Source organism: Panthera pardus, unplaced genomic scaffold, assembly GCF_024362965.1.
Source record: "Panthera pardus isolate Hobbes unplaced genomic scaffold, ASM2436296v1 HiC_scaffold_11, whole genome shotgun sequence".
Taxonomy (NCBI): Eukaryota; Metazoa; Chordata; class Mammalia; order Carnivora; family Felidae; genus Panthera; species Panthera pardus.
In genome coordinates, this window is record NW_026526666.1 from 54812567 (window position 1) to 54824619 (window position 12053).

Genomic DNA, 12053 nt, shown 5'->3' on the forward strand with positions numbered 1-12053 from the left:
TATAGAATCTGTCACAGAAGATAAGTAATTATAATAAAGGATAAGCATGTATTATAATAATAATAAGTTTTTTGGCACTTTCTTTTTTTTTTTTCAATATATGAAATTTATTGTCCAGTTGGTTTCCATACAACACCCGGTGCTCATCCCAAAAGGTGCCCTCCTCAATACCCATCACCCACCCTCCCCTTCCTCCCACCCCCCATCAGCCCTCAGTTTGTTCTCAGTTTTTAAGAGTCTCTTATGCTTTGGCTCTCTCCCACTCAGCACTTTCTATCCTAAATTCTTAAATATATGTTTCAGAATTAGGCAAATCAGTAAGATGTTGAAATGAGAATTTATAGCGCCAAAGCTATTTATAATGTAAAATAAAACTTCATGTTTAGGCTCTTTAATTTCATTCTATTCAGCATTTATTCTGCATCATATACTGTGACAACTTACTTTAAGCTGTTTTTTGAAAAAAACACTTTTCTTTCTTACAGAATTTTATCATCTTGACAGCTATGAATTCCTTAAAGGCATTTTAAACTGAGGTAGGGTCTCACCTTTCTTTTCTTTTTTTTTTTTTTTAAATGTTTATTCAATTTTGAGAGAGAGAGAGAGAGAGAGAGAGAGCGAGCATGAGCAGGGGAGGGGCACAGAAAGTGGGAAACAGAGGATCTGAAGCCGGCTCTGCACTGACGGCAGAGAGCCTGACAGGGGACTCAAACTCACAAACTGTGAGATCATGACCTGAGCTGAAGTCAGATGCCTAACCAACAGAGCCACCCAGGCACCCCAGGGTTTCACCTTTCTAATTAAGGTTAGCCTTGTTAAATTTCATTGATTTGTTCATGTGGAAACATTTTATTTACATTACCAAATTTGGTACTGTCTATAAAGAAAATAGGAACATGAACTTTGGAGCTGTTGTTGAAATTATAATCTAATTTTATAAATAAGAGGACAGTCTGACAAGATGTATGAGTTAGAGGCTGATTGAAAAGAACACCATCAGCTAGGCTGATCAGCTAGCACATATTTTTAGGTGAGTGTAAAGGGGGCTCTTAATTTAGCACCTTTAGTATAAATAACTAATTAGATACTGACAGGTGGGTTATAGTTTCTGTAGGACACATGTGACTGAACAAGATATAACAAGTCTTTGAATTTGGAAATGTGCTAAATTAAGTAAATAATTATATATTAATTAGTTGTATCTTTCCTTCACAACAGTTCCCTATGGATTCAGCAATATAAGTAAAAATGATAGATTTATAACTAGCTTATTATAACATATTAGCTAGAAGCAGTATGAGTCATAATGTGATATTAGTGTCTAATGTACCTATAACTGAAGGCTCGCATGAAGAGCTAGCCTATCTCAGACTTAGTGGCATCAATATTAATTAAGATTCTTAGAAGCTAACCAGATGTTGCCTGCTATCTCTTAGGAAAAAAGTTAATGCAAAATGAATTCTATACTGACAATCCATTTCTTTGGAAATGGTATTTAAAATTATTAGTATTAGCTTCCTAACAAACTAGCTGTTTTAAAAATATTTGCAAAGCATCTTATACACAAAATTGTGTCAATTTCATTCATTAGAATGTTTATTCTGTTGTACACTACAAATAATAGTTTATAATAATAGCTAACACTAATTGAGTACTGTCAATGTGCCAGACTTTATATATATTCCATTTAACCTTTTCAACAACTTACATGATATATAGTTATATCTTTATTTTATAGGTGAGGAAACAGAGGCACAAAGAGGTTGTCCTGGGGCACCTGGGTGGCTCATTTGGTTAAGTGTCCGACTTCAGGTCAGGTCATGATCTCGCAGTTTGTGAGTTCAAGCCCCATGTCGGGTTCTGTGCTGACAGCACAGAGCCTGGAGCCTGCTTCGGATTGTGTCTCCCTCTCTCTCTGCCCCTCCCCCGCTCACGCTCTATCTCTCTCTCTCAGAAATAAATCAACATTTAAAAAAATGTAAATACCTTGTCCCAGAATTACCTAAGAGGCAAAGCCAGGATACTAACCTGAGTAGTCTGGTGCTAGAGACGGTGCTTTGCTCACTCACAATAGTGATCTGTGATTTTCAGGTTTCTCTATTGGTCAAAGGTTTTAGATCCCATTAAACAGGAAGGATATAATATATATACATATACACACATAGGACTAAACATTTTATACAATTTCTGGTTCATGGAAATCCAACAGAAACTATTAGAAGACAGTCATACATCTGGCAGAGAACATATGCATTTAGTACATGACAGTCTCATCCATGAACTTCAGGTAACTAAGGCGTGCTGGGAATAGCTTTGTGTTGCTGGATTCTAGTAAAGATCATCACATGTTTTTCTTTTTTTAATGTTTGTTTTGAGAGACTGGGAGCAGGGGAAGGGCAGCGAGAGAGGGAGAGAGAAGGAGAGAGAGGGGGAGAGAGAGAGAGACGAAGAGGGAAAGGGAGAGGGAGGGAGGGAGGGAGGGAGGGAGGGAGAGAGAGAGAGAGAGAGAGAGAGAGAGAGAGAATCCCAAGCAGGCTCCATGCTATCAGTATAGAGCCCAACATGGGGCTCAATCCCACCAACCATGAAATCACGACCTGAGCCAAAATCAAGAGTCAGACACTTAACTGGCTGAGCCACCCAGGTGCCCCAAGATCATCACACATTAGGCATGTTCTTCTGAGTCTTTAACTTGAGTAGTACTTTCAAAAGACTTGAAAGAATGAAAGTTGACCTACCACTCAACTTCCTTTTCAGTGGGAAGCAGTGGAGGGAAAAGACAAAGAAATGAAACTGGACTTCACCTTTGAGGCATTTCCCTGGGTTCTTTTGATTGTGTTTTGGGCAGTTTCTTCGTGATCTCACCCATTCCTTGGCTTTAGTTCTCACCTTAGTGTAGTACTGTATATGGTTTCCAAATCAATTTGTGACCTCCTGAGCTGTAAACCCACAAGCTCAGCTGCCATATATTGTCCCCCAGGTGCGCTGATTTTTATTATTCCCCCCCCCCCAAATTCTTCCTCATTCTGTTTTTTCTAGGGATTACACTCATCCAGTGATAAGACTCAAAACCTCAAATTTCTGTCCCTTTTTGTGGCCTCGTACCCAACTGCTGCCAGGTTAGATCACTTCCGAAAATGTTTACCTCTCCTTTCCATGACCCCTGCACTAGTTTATTCCTTCATTACCTCTCACCCATATTATCCTCCCTATGGTAACCTGCCTCTCTGCCCCTTGCTCCCTTTCCCCTACAGCCTGTTCTGCTACTGGACAAATTATGCTTAAGAAGGTATCACTCTACCACGTTCACAGTAAAATCAAATTTATACTGACATTCAGAACTCTCCCTCATGTGACCACAGCTTTCCTTGTCCTTGTGCCTCAGTCCAGATTATGCACCATTCTTCAGGCACATTCCTCAGAGAGAATCTTTCTCATTCCCTTATCTTTGTTCTTGTCTCCTTTGCTTGACATACGTTTTTCCCGTCATTGTCAAAAACTTACCCGTATTTCAAAACCTTCTTATAACTCGCCTTACATTAGGCTTCCTCAGGTCTCTCTTCCATGTTCTCTCATTTTGGCCTGTGCCCTAGAAACCTCTGACAGTCACAGTACTCCTGATACCGTTGTGGCCAGCTTCCCTGTCTGCACATCAGCTCCTGCCCTTTCACACTTCAGTGATTATTCCTCCTGACCTCTATTATTTACTGGGGGAAATAACCCATACAGATTCACTCCCAGAGCCTTTAACGAACAAAGCCTTTATAAAATCATGTTAGAATAAGAGATACTGTGAGTAAGAGAGGCAGCAACCTATGGGTCACAGACATACAAAGACCAGCAAAGGGATGGTGGAAGCATGGTGTGGGTTAAATAGTAATAGGTGATACTGCAGGAGATATTGGGATACTTCATCTAGAAACAATTGGATAAATCATTTGGTTAACAAAAGTATATGGCTTAGTATAAACAAAGCACTTGCATAATGCCAACCTTTTAAAACCTAGTAGTCAAGCTAAAGATACAAGATTAATATTATACACATAAAATGATAATAATATAAGGCAAACTATAATAAGCAGTACAAATTCAGACCTCTCTCCCCTCTTCTTTCCAGGATTCTGACCAATAGCAAGTACAAAAAGGGACTAGGAGTCCAATGAGGATCCAAGTATCAACTTAATTAGTTGGAGGAATTGATAACCTCCAACATGGCAGATCCTCTGGCAGAAACTTGGGGTAACTAATATAGATTGTGCCTAAGGCAGAAATGGAACCTCCTGTCTCCCACACTGAGTCTAAATCTTGAATCCTGTGAATCTAAACCTTGAACCTGAGGAGAAAGCCGGAACTTTGAAATAGACCTGCCTATGCTTGATTGCAGACGAGATAGATAAAATGGGCTGGTCTCTTTACAACATGAAATTAGGAAGCACAAAGATGCATTGGACTTGAGAGTAGACAGTGAAAGGGAAACTAAGTAATGGGAAAGAGTGTTGTGTAAAAAGAGTGACATATAATATTACTGGCAAAATGTGGACCAATGTTCTGGACTTTGGCCAGTCAAGTTTGTCACTCCTCCATGGAGTATAGAGAGCAGAATAATTGACAGTTCCTTCCTCTTCAGACCTCCTAAGAACCAAATGAAGAATAAGCAATAGTATAGGAATATACAACAGACATACATCACCTCAGGATGGAGTGATTAGGTCGTTATTTAAGAGTTCATTCTTTGAAAATCAATTCTAGTTATTTCACTCTACATTATGTCTGACAGAGGACCTTCCAGACCCTAGTAATGGAAACTTTGTACTTTACTAAGAAGCTTGAATTTGAAAAACGGGTAATTTTGATGGGCTGTATAAACATACGAGGCAGAGAGAACAACATGAACAAAAAGGCAGAAAAGCAGAACGATTGAACAGTAGGTTCAACCACTTCATCGACAGTTATGATCACTAGGCTTAATAAGTTCAGACTTTCTTCATTAGGCAGAAGTGGACCAGTGAAGATTATTGTTTAGGGAAGTAACAATCCAAAATATATTTTAGAGAGAATATAGTTGTTATACGAAGGATGAATTCTGTCAAAATACTGCTCATGAACTGCATCACTATGTCTCACTTGTATTTCATTTGTGTTCTGAGATATTCATCTCCAGAGCCAGTGTGGCAGTGTAGAGATAATACACATGCTGTGCTCCCTTCTAGCCGTCATGATCAATCGATGAAACTTCTCTGCATGGTCTGGCATTATAACAGAGGACAGGATTTGGATTACACGTCCCGCACCAGCTCTGCTACCTACTTAGCTCTGTGGCCTTAAGTAAGGCACTTGGTTTCCCTAAATCTTAATTATAAAATGGGACTGATAAGATTTACCTTGTGAGATTGTACAGAATAAGCTTAACTAGCACCTCCCCCATAGTAACTATTTAATGATAGTCTTCCTTTCCTGAATGGTATTGTCATTAGTTCTGATAACTATGTATCAATAACCTACAGGGATATTAAGTCAATACTAGAGTGCTTAAAATCTTCTATAGGAATTCAGACCAGACGCAAGTTGGCAAGAGTTGGTTGTTAAGTTGGCAACCTACCTTCTTCTAGGACAAGAATATATGTGGACTCCCATGAATAGGAAAATATAGGGGACTACCATGCATTACTTCTTCATGGCTGCCGGTGTAAGCATGAATGGGGTATTTCAGGAATCAAAGGTCCACATGCCCTATGGGAAATGTGTCATCACTTGCCAATAGCTGCTCTTGTCAAAGACGTCCTCTCACACAAAGGTCCTAAGCCAAATGACAAGAACTTCTGCCACCACTAGGAGTCCCCAGAGGGACACTCGCTGAATAGGAATGTCAGTAAATACAGTCTCTTTTTTTGGGGGGCAGCTGTTGGAGGAAACACCTGCTGAAAGGCCCTTAAGGCTTACAGACAAAAGGCATGTAGATTTTGGTGTTTTCAGCAAGTAGATCATGTAGGAGTTTCAGAAATCTCTCAGAAGTACCTCAGATAAATCTTCACATAAAGTGAAGAGTGTGATGTCTGAGTAATCATACTGACAATTATTTGTGAAGGTGAATGTTGCTTAGAAGATTCAAAAATAAGCAAATGAGAGATTGCCAATATCTAAACTAGGTACCAAATTACATGGTAAATGGGTGTTTAAATCGTGTCTTAAGTAGTGTGAGATGCATGTTAATTTGGAAACTAATTCTTGATTTAACAATCATCTTTTATATCCTGCAGACATTTAGAAGAAATGCACTTACTATGGACACCAACTTCTTCTGCATCTGCCTGATCATATTTAAAGGAACAGAAGAAATGTTTGTAATTAATCTGCCCAGTAAATACCAGATCATAGCACTAGGCAGGTGTGTGTCTAGATAAAATTTCTTGCAGCTAATTTAAACTTTCTACACACAGCAGTAGATAATCTCAATGTAAATAATACATTTCTTCTTGACCCTTTAATGTAAGCCAACATGTAGAACAAGATCTTGACTTCAATTCTGTATCACATACACTTCTGTATACTTTTAGCATTTGTGGATAGACTTAGAACATTTATGAAAATGGCACCTTTGGTAAAACTGTATGTTTTAAAGCTCAGATTAAATCTAATGGTGAGTGGAATTAGGTACCACTTTCCCATTTAAAGCCCCAGATGTGTATTAATTAGATTTTTTACACTCATAGAATTTTTCAAGAAGTTTATTGTATAGCCACTGTCTCGGGGACGAGTCTTTATTATATTCTAGTTATTCCTATGTTTGTGCAGAAAAACTATTTCAATGTTTAAACATTTTTATACCTCCTTATATAGAATAGTGGAATGCATTTTTCAGTACATTTTAAAATATGAAGTTGTTCTTAAACTGAACTACACACTGTACTGAATTGAAAGGACCTTTCTTAGGGGTCAGGAATCATTTTGATTCCTTCCAAGTGATTTTGAAACATCATTTTAAATTTCTATTTTTCTGTGGTGTTATTTTGTATTATAATCATCTGTACTCTCACGAAACAAGGGGAAGAGGGTATCACAGGATGTGTTATAACTTGACAACACGGTTTTTTAAAACTTCTGTATTTTTCTTTGACCACTTCTGCAGGGGAAAAAATACTGTTCCCTTGGTACTTGCCCTAAGTCTTGATAAAATTTGTGGAAGATACTACTGTATCATGAAATAAAAATACTGTATGAAAATCTGAAACAAAATTTAACTTGTTTGAAAATAACTGATTTTCCATTTAGAGAAATTTCAGATTTACTTCTTAAAATGAAAATGGGTTTTAAGAACTATTAAATGACATAGATACTAAATAGTAACCCAATTAACTATTAAACCTAATTGCCTTCACTAATGACTTTATTGGTACTATTTAAATAAGACTTTTAAGATAATCTGCTAAATATTAAGAACAGTTTGTGATACAGTCCTTGTAATAGGATATTACCGAAAATATACCAAAAAGAATAATTCTTTTTGTGTTCTAACACTGAAAACTAAGCTTAGGATGTAAAGCCAAAGCATATAAAGAAACTTACATTAGTCAGGAATTAAAGGGTTAAGAAGTAGTTTGGTTTCATATGTAATGCAAGTTATGTAGGTATGTGGTTAATGCTATTAAATCAGTTACTGTATGTTTGACCTCTTGATATACTAAGCTTTTGCCTTTCAGAACAGCTGGGTCTGCTAAGAATCATTTCCCAGTCCTCTTCATTGTAGATCAGATGACTCTCGCTTTATCACCCTTGGAGGCCACATGAAGGACAAAGCAGAAAGATCCACACACAAAACTAATGTTTATATGGGGGGGAGGGGGTGCGGCATGGAGGAAGGCGGGGGATACACTTGGCCCTGATCTTCCAATGAACATAACAGAAGAGAGACCAATTGAGACTTGAAACCCCTGTGTTACTCCAACCATTATTTAGTTACATCCTATCCATCTTTTACTCTTTCTATTGAACAGAGAGGCTCCTTTGGCTGCCCTGACTTTTGTAAATGTTTCACTCACTTAGTTGTGGTTTATCATTTGGACAGAATGCTACATCTGGGATTTTTCTCCCCTCCTTAAGGCCTCAAAGGAAAATGGCTTCTGTATGCTTCATATTTGATACATGAACATACACCCTGTTCTCTTCATTTTAAGAAGCAAACCTGAGTTTATTGGCAACAGAGAAAACTGCATTTCTCAGAAAGGGCCCTTCCCTCTAAAATGAACTTGAAAATAACTTAGAAGGGTTCATTTTTTTGACAGATTAGTGAAGTGAGAAATCTTTAATATTTTTGTATTACCTAAATATCTTTATATTTAGATATCCCAGTAATCCTGTCACTGAAATACTTTAGAATTGTCTATTTCTGTGTTAATTCATCACTGGACATTTTTGGTATTTGGACATTTGTTTCTTAAATTTTTTAATGTTTATTTTTGAGACAGAAAACAAAGCAGGGGAGGGGCACAGAGAGAGGAAGACACAGAATCTGAAGCAGGCTCCAGGCTCTGAGCTGTCAGCACAGAGCCCAACACAGGGCTTGAACCCACGAACCATGAGAAGTCAGACGCTTAACCAACTGAGCCATCCAGGTGCCATTTTTGGTATTTTGGAACCTAATCCAAGTTCAGAGTGGACTCTTCTTAAATTGGTTTCTAACAGATAGTTAAGACATACTTGACTTATAATTGCTACAAGTCTCCATAACAGCTACAATGTTAACCCAATATGATTAGGTTAAATCATCTAGAAAATGTATATTTAAAGAATTTGCCCATAACATCCTTTGAATATGTACATATTCTATTTTATTAATATTTACATAATACTTTTTCAAATAATGTTTCTCTGTTCCAGTTATTTAGAAGTTAGAACTTCCTCATCATTGATTTAAATCAACATCCTGTGTTAAACCTATGTATGCTATTCCAAAAAATAAAAAATAAAAAAAATAGGACTACACCAGCCAGCCAAGATGCTGACATTTGGGCACAGTGATTACAGATGGTGACCATGGACAGCAGTGTTCCTGCTGATTCGGCAGTGATTCAAGGCTGCTTTTCTGTGCTGACCTGCCCTTTGAGTCTTTATGCACATTTGCTTCGAAAAAGAAATACTTCCTGATTTTTGCTTTGTCTAAATCTATATACTTCCTTTATCAGACTTAGAAGTACATACCTTCTTGTATCAGCCTGTGGCTGTCCATGTCTAGAACCAAATTTTCTTTGTGTATATGTGTTCATTGTTTTAAAATGTATCACCAGTCAATATACTTTAATGGCTATCTTATGAAAGAAATATATTCATTAAAAACACGTTGATGTGAAAATAATTGTTTTATTCTTATCACGGAGAGTAAAGACAACACATCTAGACAACACATCTTTACATAAGAAACTATAACATCGACATGATACATTTTTACCAATTGAATATGATAGTAAAGATGAGCTTCTCCTAATATAGAATGATACATTATTAACAGAGCCAAGTCAATATGAAACATGATATGAATCAATGCTATGGAAGTGGTTATCCTGAACCACATCACAACAACAACAATAAAAAGATCAGAAGGATGAAATCCTGCATAAGACCATTTAACTTAAACAGAATGATGCTGGAAGTTTAGAACTAGTGATCATGAGTAATTAAAAAGACATCACTCAAACCACTTAGATTTAAATTCAAGAAAATTCACTGTTAAATTGCATTTAAGTAAATCGGCATTTTGGAAAAAATAACATGGTTTAACCTCTCTGCCTGTTAAAAAGAAATTCAAATTTGTACCATGTAATGAGGCATGTTCAAACTTCAAGCAGTTTAAATTGCCTTCCTACAGTCATTTAAAAGATTGTCACAAATTTAAACCCTGAGATAGATATCTAAAGAATGAATACACATTACTTGTATTCCAAGGAAGGAAAATGAAATTTAAATACCAAAATTAGTAATTTCCTTTAAAAAGAAGGGTTAAATTCTCCCAGTAAGTTCACTGGATTTGCAGATTTTCTTTAAGACAACAACTTGTATATTTCCTGAGTAAATACTGGGATTAAGGGCATTTTCTCTTATTTTCCCACTTGGATAACTGAATATTATAAAACTACAGTATGTCTTGGCCACTCAATAGTTAGAAAATAAAAGCCTCCACTGGGCTTGGATCCCATATAGATTTATTTTGTATAGACAACAATGACTTTTCACCATCTTTTTCCTGTAGTTCCATGATCCTCAAAATGATAATTTTATTTATACACAGCAAAAAGTTCAAAAACCGTTTAAGCACTGTTAATATTTTCACGTGTTTGCAGATGTACCTAGTTGATTTTCTTCTGGTTTCTTCCACTTTTGGAATCCCACATGATTATAATGTTAAAGTAGACTAAGAAGAACAGGAAATGTAAGCAGGATACAAAACAAACCAATACAGAAAATAAGTCCGGTAATTTCTGAGGAGGATCCAGTGTGACAGTTATCAGTGTCAGAAGTACCATAGTGATGACTGAGATAAGAAACTACAAGGAGGGAAAAAACAAATTACTGAATAATATAAAAGATTAAATGTACTGGTAACATTTACTTATAGCTGTAAGTGAGCAGAACTGAAGGTGAAGGGTGGGACTCCAATCTCTTCTAATGGTGGATTTCTTCCTCCTAGGCTGCATGTTAGAATCATCAGTGGAGGGTTAAAAATCTCTATGACCAGGCCATACTTCAGACCAATTAAATCAGTTTCTAGGGTAGGCCTCAGGATTTAAAGGCTTCCAAGTGATTCCCATGTGTAGCCAAAGCCTGAGAATTCCTGTCATACTTAATACCGCCCAAGTACTTAAAAGTTACCTGGAACAGACAATACTGCTAGTCAGGGTTAAATTCAGGCTACACTCCAGGGCCCTGAGTCCTTATAAAATATAAAGTTCTAAGCTAATCTAAGAACCCATCTATAAAAAACTCTTCCATGGCAAATAGTAATATTTCATGTTCATGCAACATTCAATGAGCTAATGCTGTAGTAAATCATGGTGGGGCATATGAAAGAAAATGTAATCTTCTGGCCTCAAAGAGTTTTCAATTTAATTAGGGAAATGCATGAACTAGTTAAAATCACAAGGTCACATTTTATTAAAGGCCAAAATGAGTAGTAAAAATACTGCATTTATTGTAATTGTGTAGCAGTCAGTTTTCTTGACACAGAAGCTGCTTAAGTAAATGTTCTATATTTCCACATTTACTTTGTTTTCTAAGCAAGCAGTGAGAAACCATTGCTGGTGACTTTCATGAAGAAGGTGGGACAAAAATGGAACCCTAAAAGATGCTTTAATGGCAGGATTTAACGACCTGAATAGAGTATGCAGTGCTCATTCCAGATGCAAGCTTAGGGATAGTAACCAAAAAAGACTCAGACAGGTATAAACGGCTACAAATACCCTCCAAAGGGAAAATCCCCTGAGTCAATCTTAGTGTAAAGTGAAAATTTCTAACTTCTGAATTGAAATAATCAAATTTAAAGTTTCAAACTTAAGAAATACAGGGCTGGTTGAAATATCATGATACTATGATGCTGAATCAGTGTTAAGGGACATACTAAAATTCCTTCCATTTTAAACAAACTCTAGCTATTACCCCATTTGCTCCTATTTACAGCAAAGTTTCCCAAAGGAGTTGCCTATAACTTAATGCATCCAATTCTCCTCCCATTTCATTAGTAAATCCACACCAATTAGACTTTCACCTCAGTTGCTCCAATGAAACTGCCCTGATCAAAGATCCATAATGACTTCCACTGGTTATTTCTTATCACCTTATTTGATCTCTCAACAGCATCTGAAATAGCACATTACTCCCATCTCCCTGACACACTTCCTTCACTTGGCTTCCATAACACCATACTCTCCTACTGTTAATCCTCCACCAGTTAATCCTTCTCAGACAACTCTGATGGCTCCTTATGTCCCCTACCTCTATGTACTGTAGTATCCCAAGACTCAGTACTTAGTCGTCTTCTATACTCACACCTTTTGTGAGCTCATCCA

General features: G+C 37.0%; 2 protein-coding genes across 10 annotated transcripts in view; one reads left to right on the plus strand and one right to left on the minus strand.

The window, feature by feature from the left end:
• The window catches only part of ITGB3BP (integrin subunit beta 3 binding protein), a 72359-nt gene extending 63026 nt beyond the window's left edge, over positions 1–9333 (plus strand). The window contains exons 8-11 of one of the 4 annotated variants that reach the window (XR_008419365.1): positions 486–536; positions 1219–1238; positions 6258–6385; positions 8875–9333. Coding sequence is in view for 3 of the 4 variants with exons in the window: in XM_053894489.1 (XP_053750464.1) it covers positions 486–535 (50 nt within the window). In the remaining variant the exon portion in view is untranslated. Of the gene's footprint in view, positions 1–485; positions 537–1218; positions 1239–6257; positions 7667–8874 lie in introns of those variants that run through there. The other 3 variants (XM_053894489.1, XM_053894493.1, XM_053894495.1) reach the window with 3 other exon arrangements.
• A 7-nt stretch (positions 9334–9340) lies between these two features.
• ALG6 (ALG6 alpha-1,3-glucosyltransferase) overlaps positions 9341–12053 on the minus strand; it is a 65596-nt gene continuing 62883 nt past the window's right edge. For all 6 annotated transcript variants that reach the window (XM_019449037.2, XM_019449034.2, XM_019449035.2 and 3 more), the window contains one exon: positions 9341–10535. In XM_019449037.2, coding sequence (XP_019304582.2) covers positions 10338–10535 — 198 coding nt within the window. In that variant the 3' untranslated portion in view covers positions 9341–10337. The remainder of the gene's footprint in view (positions 10536–12053) is intronic.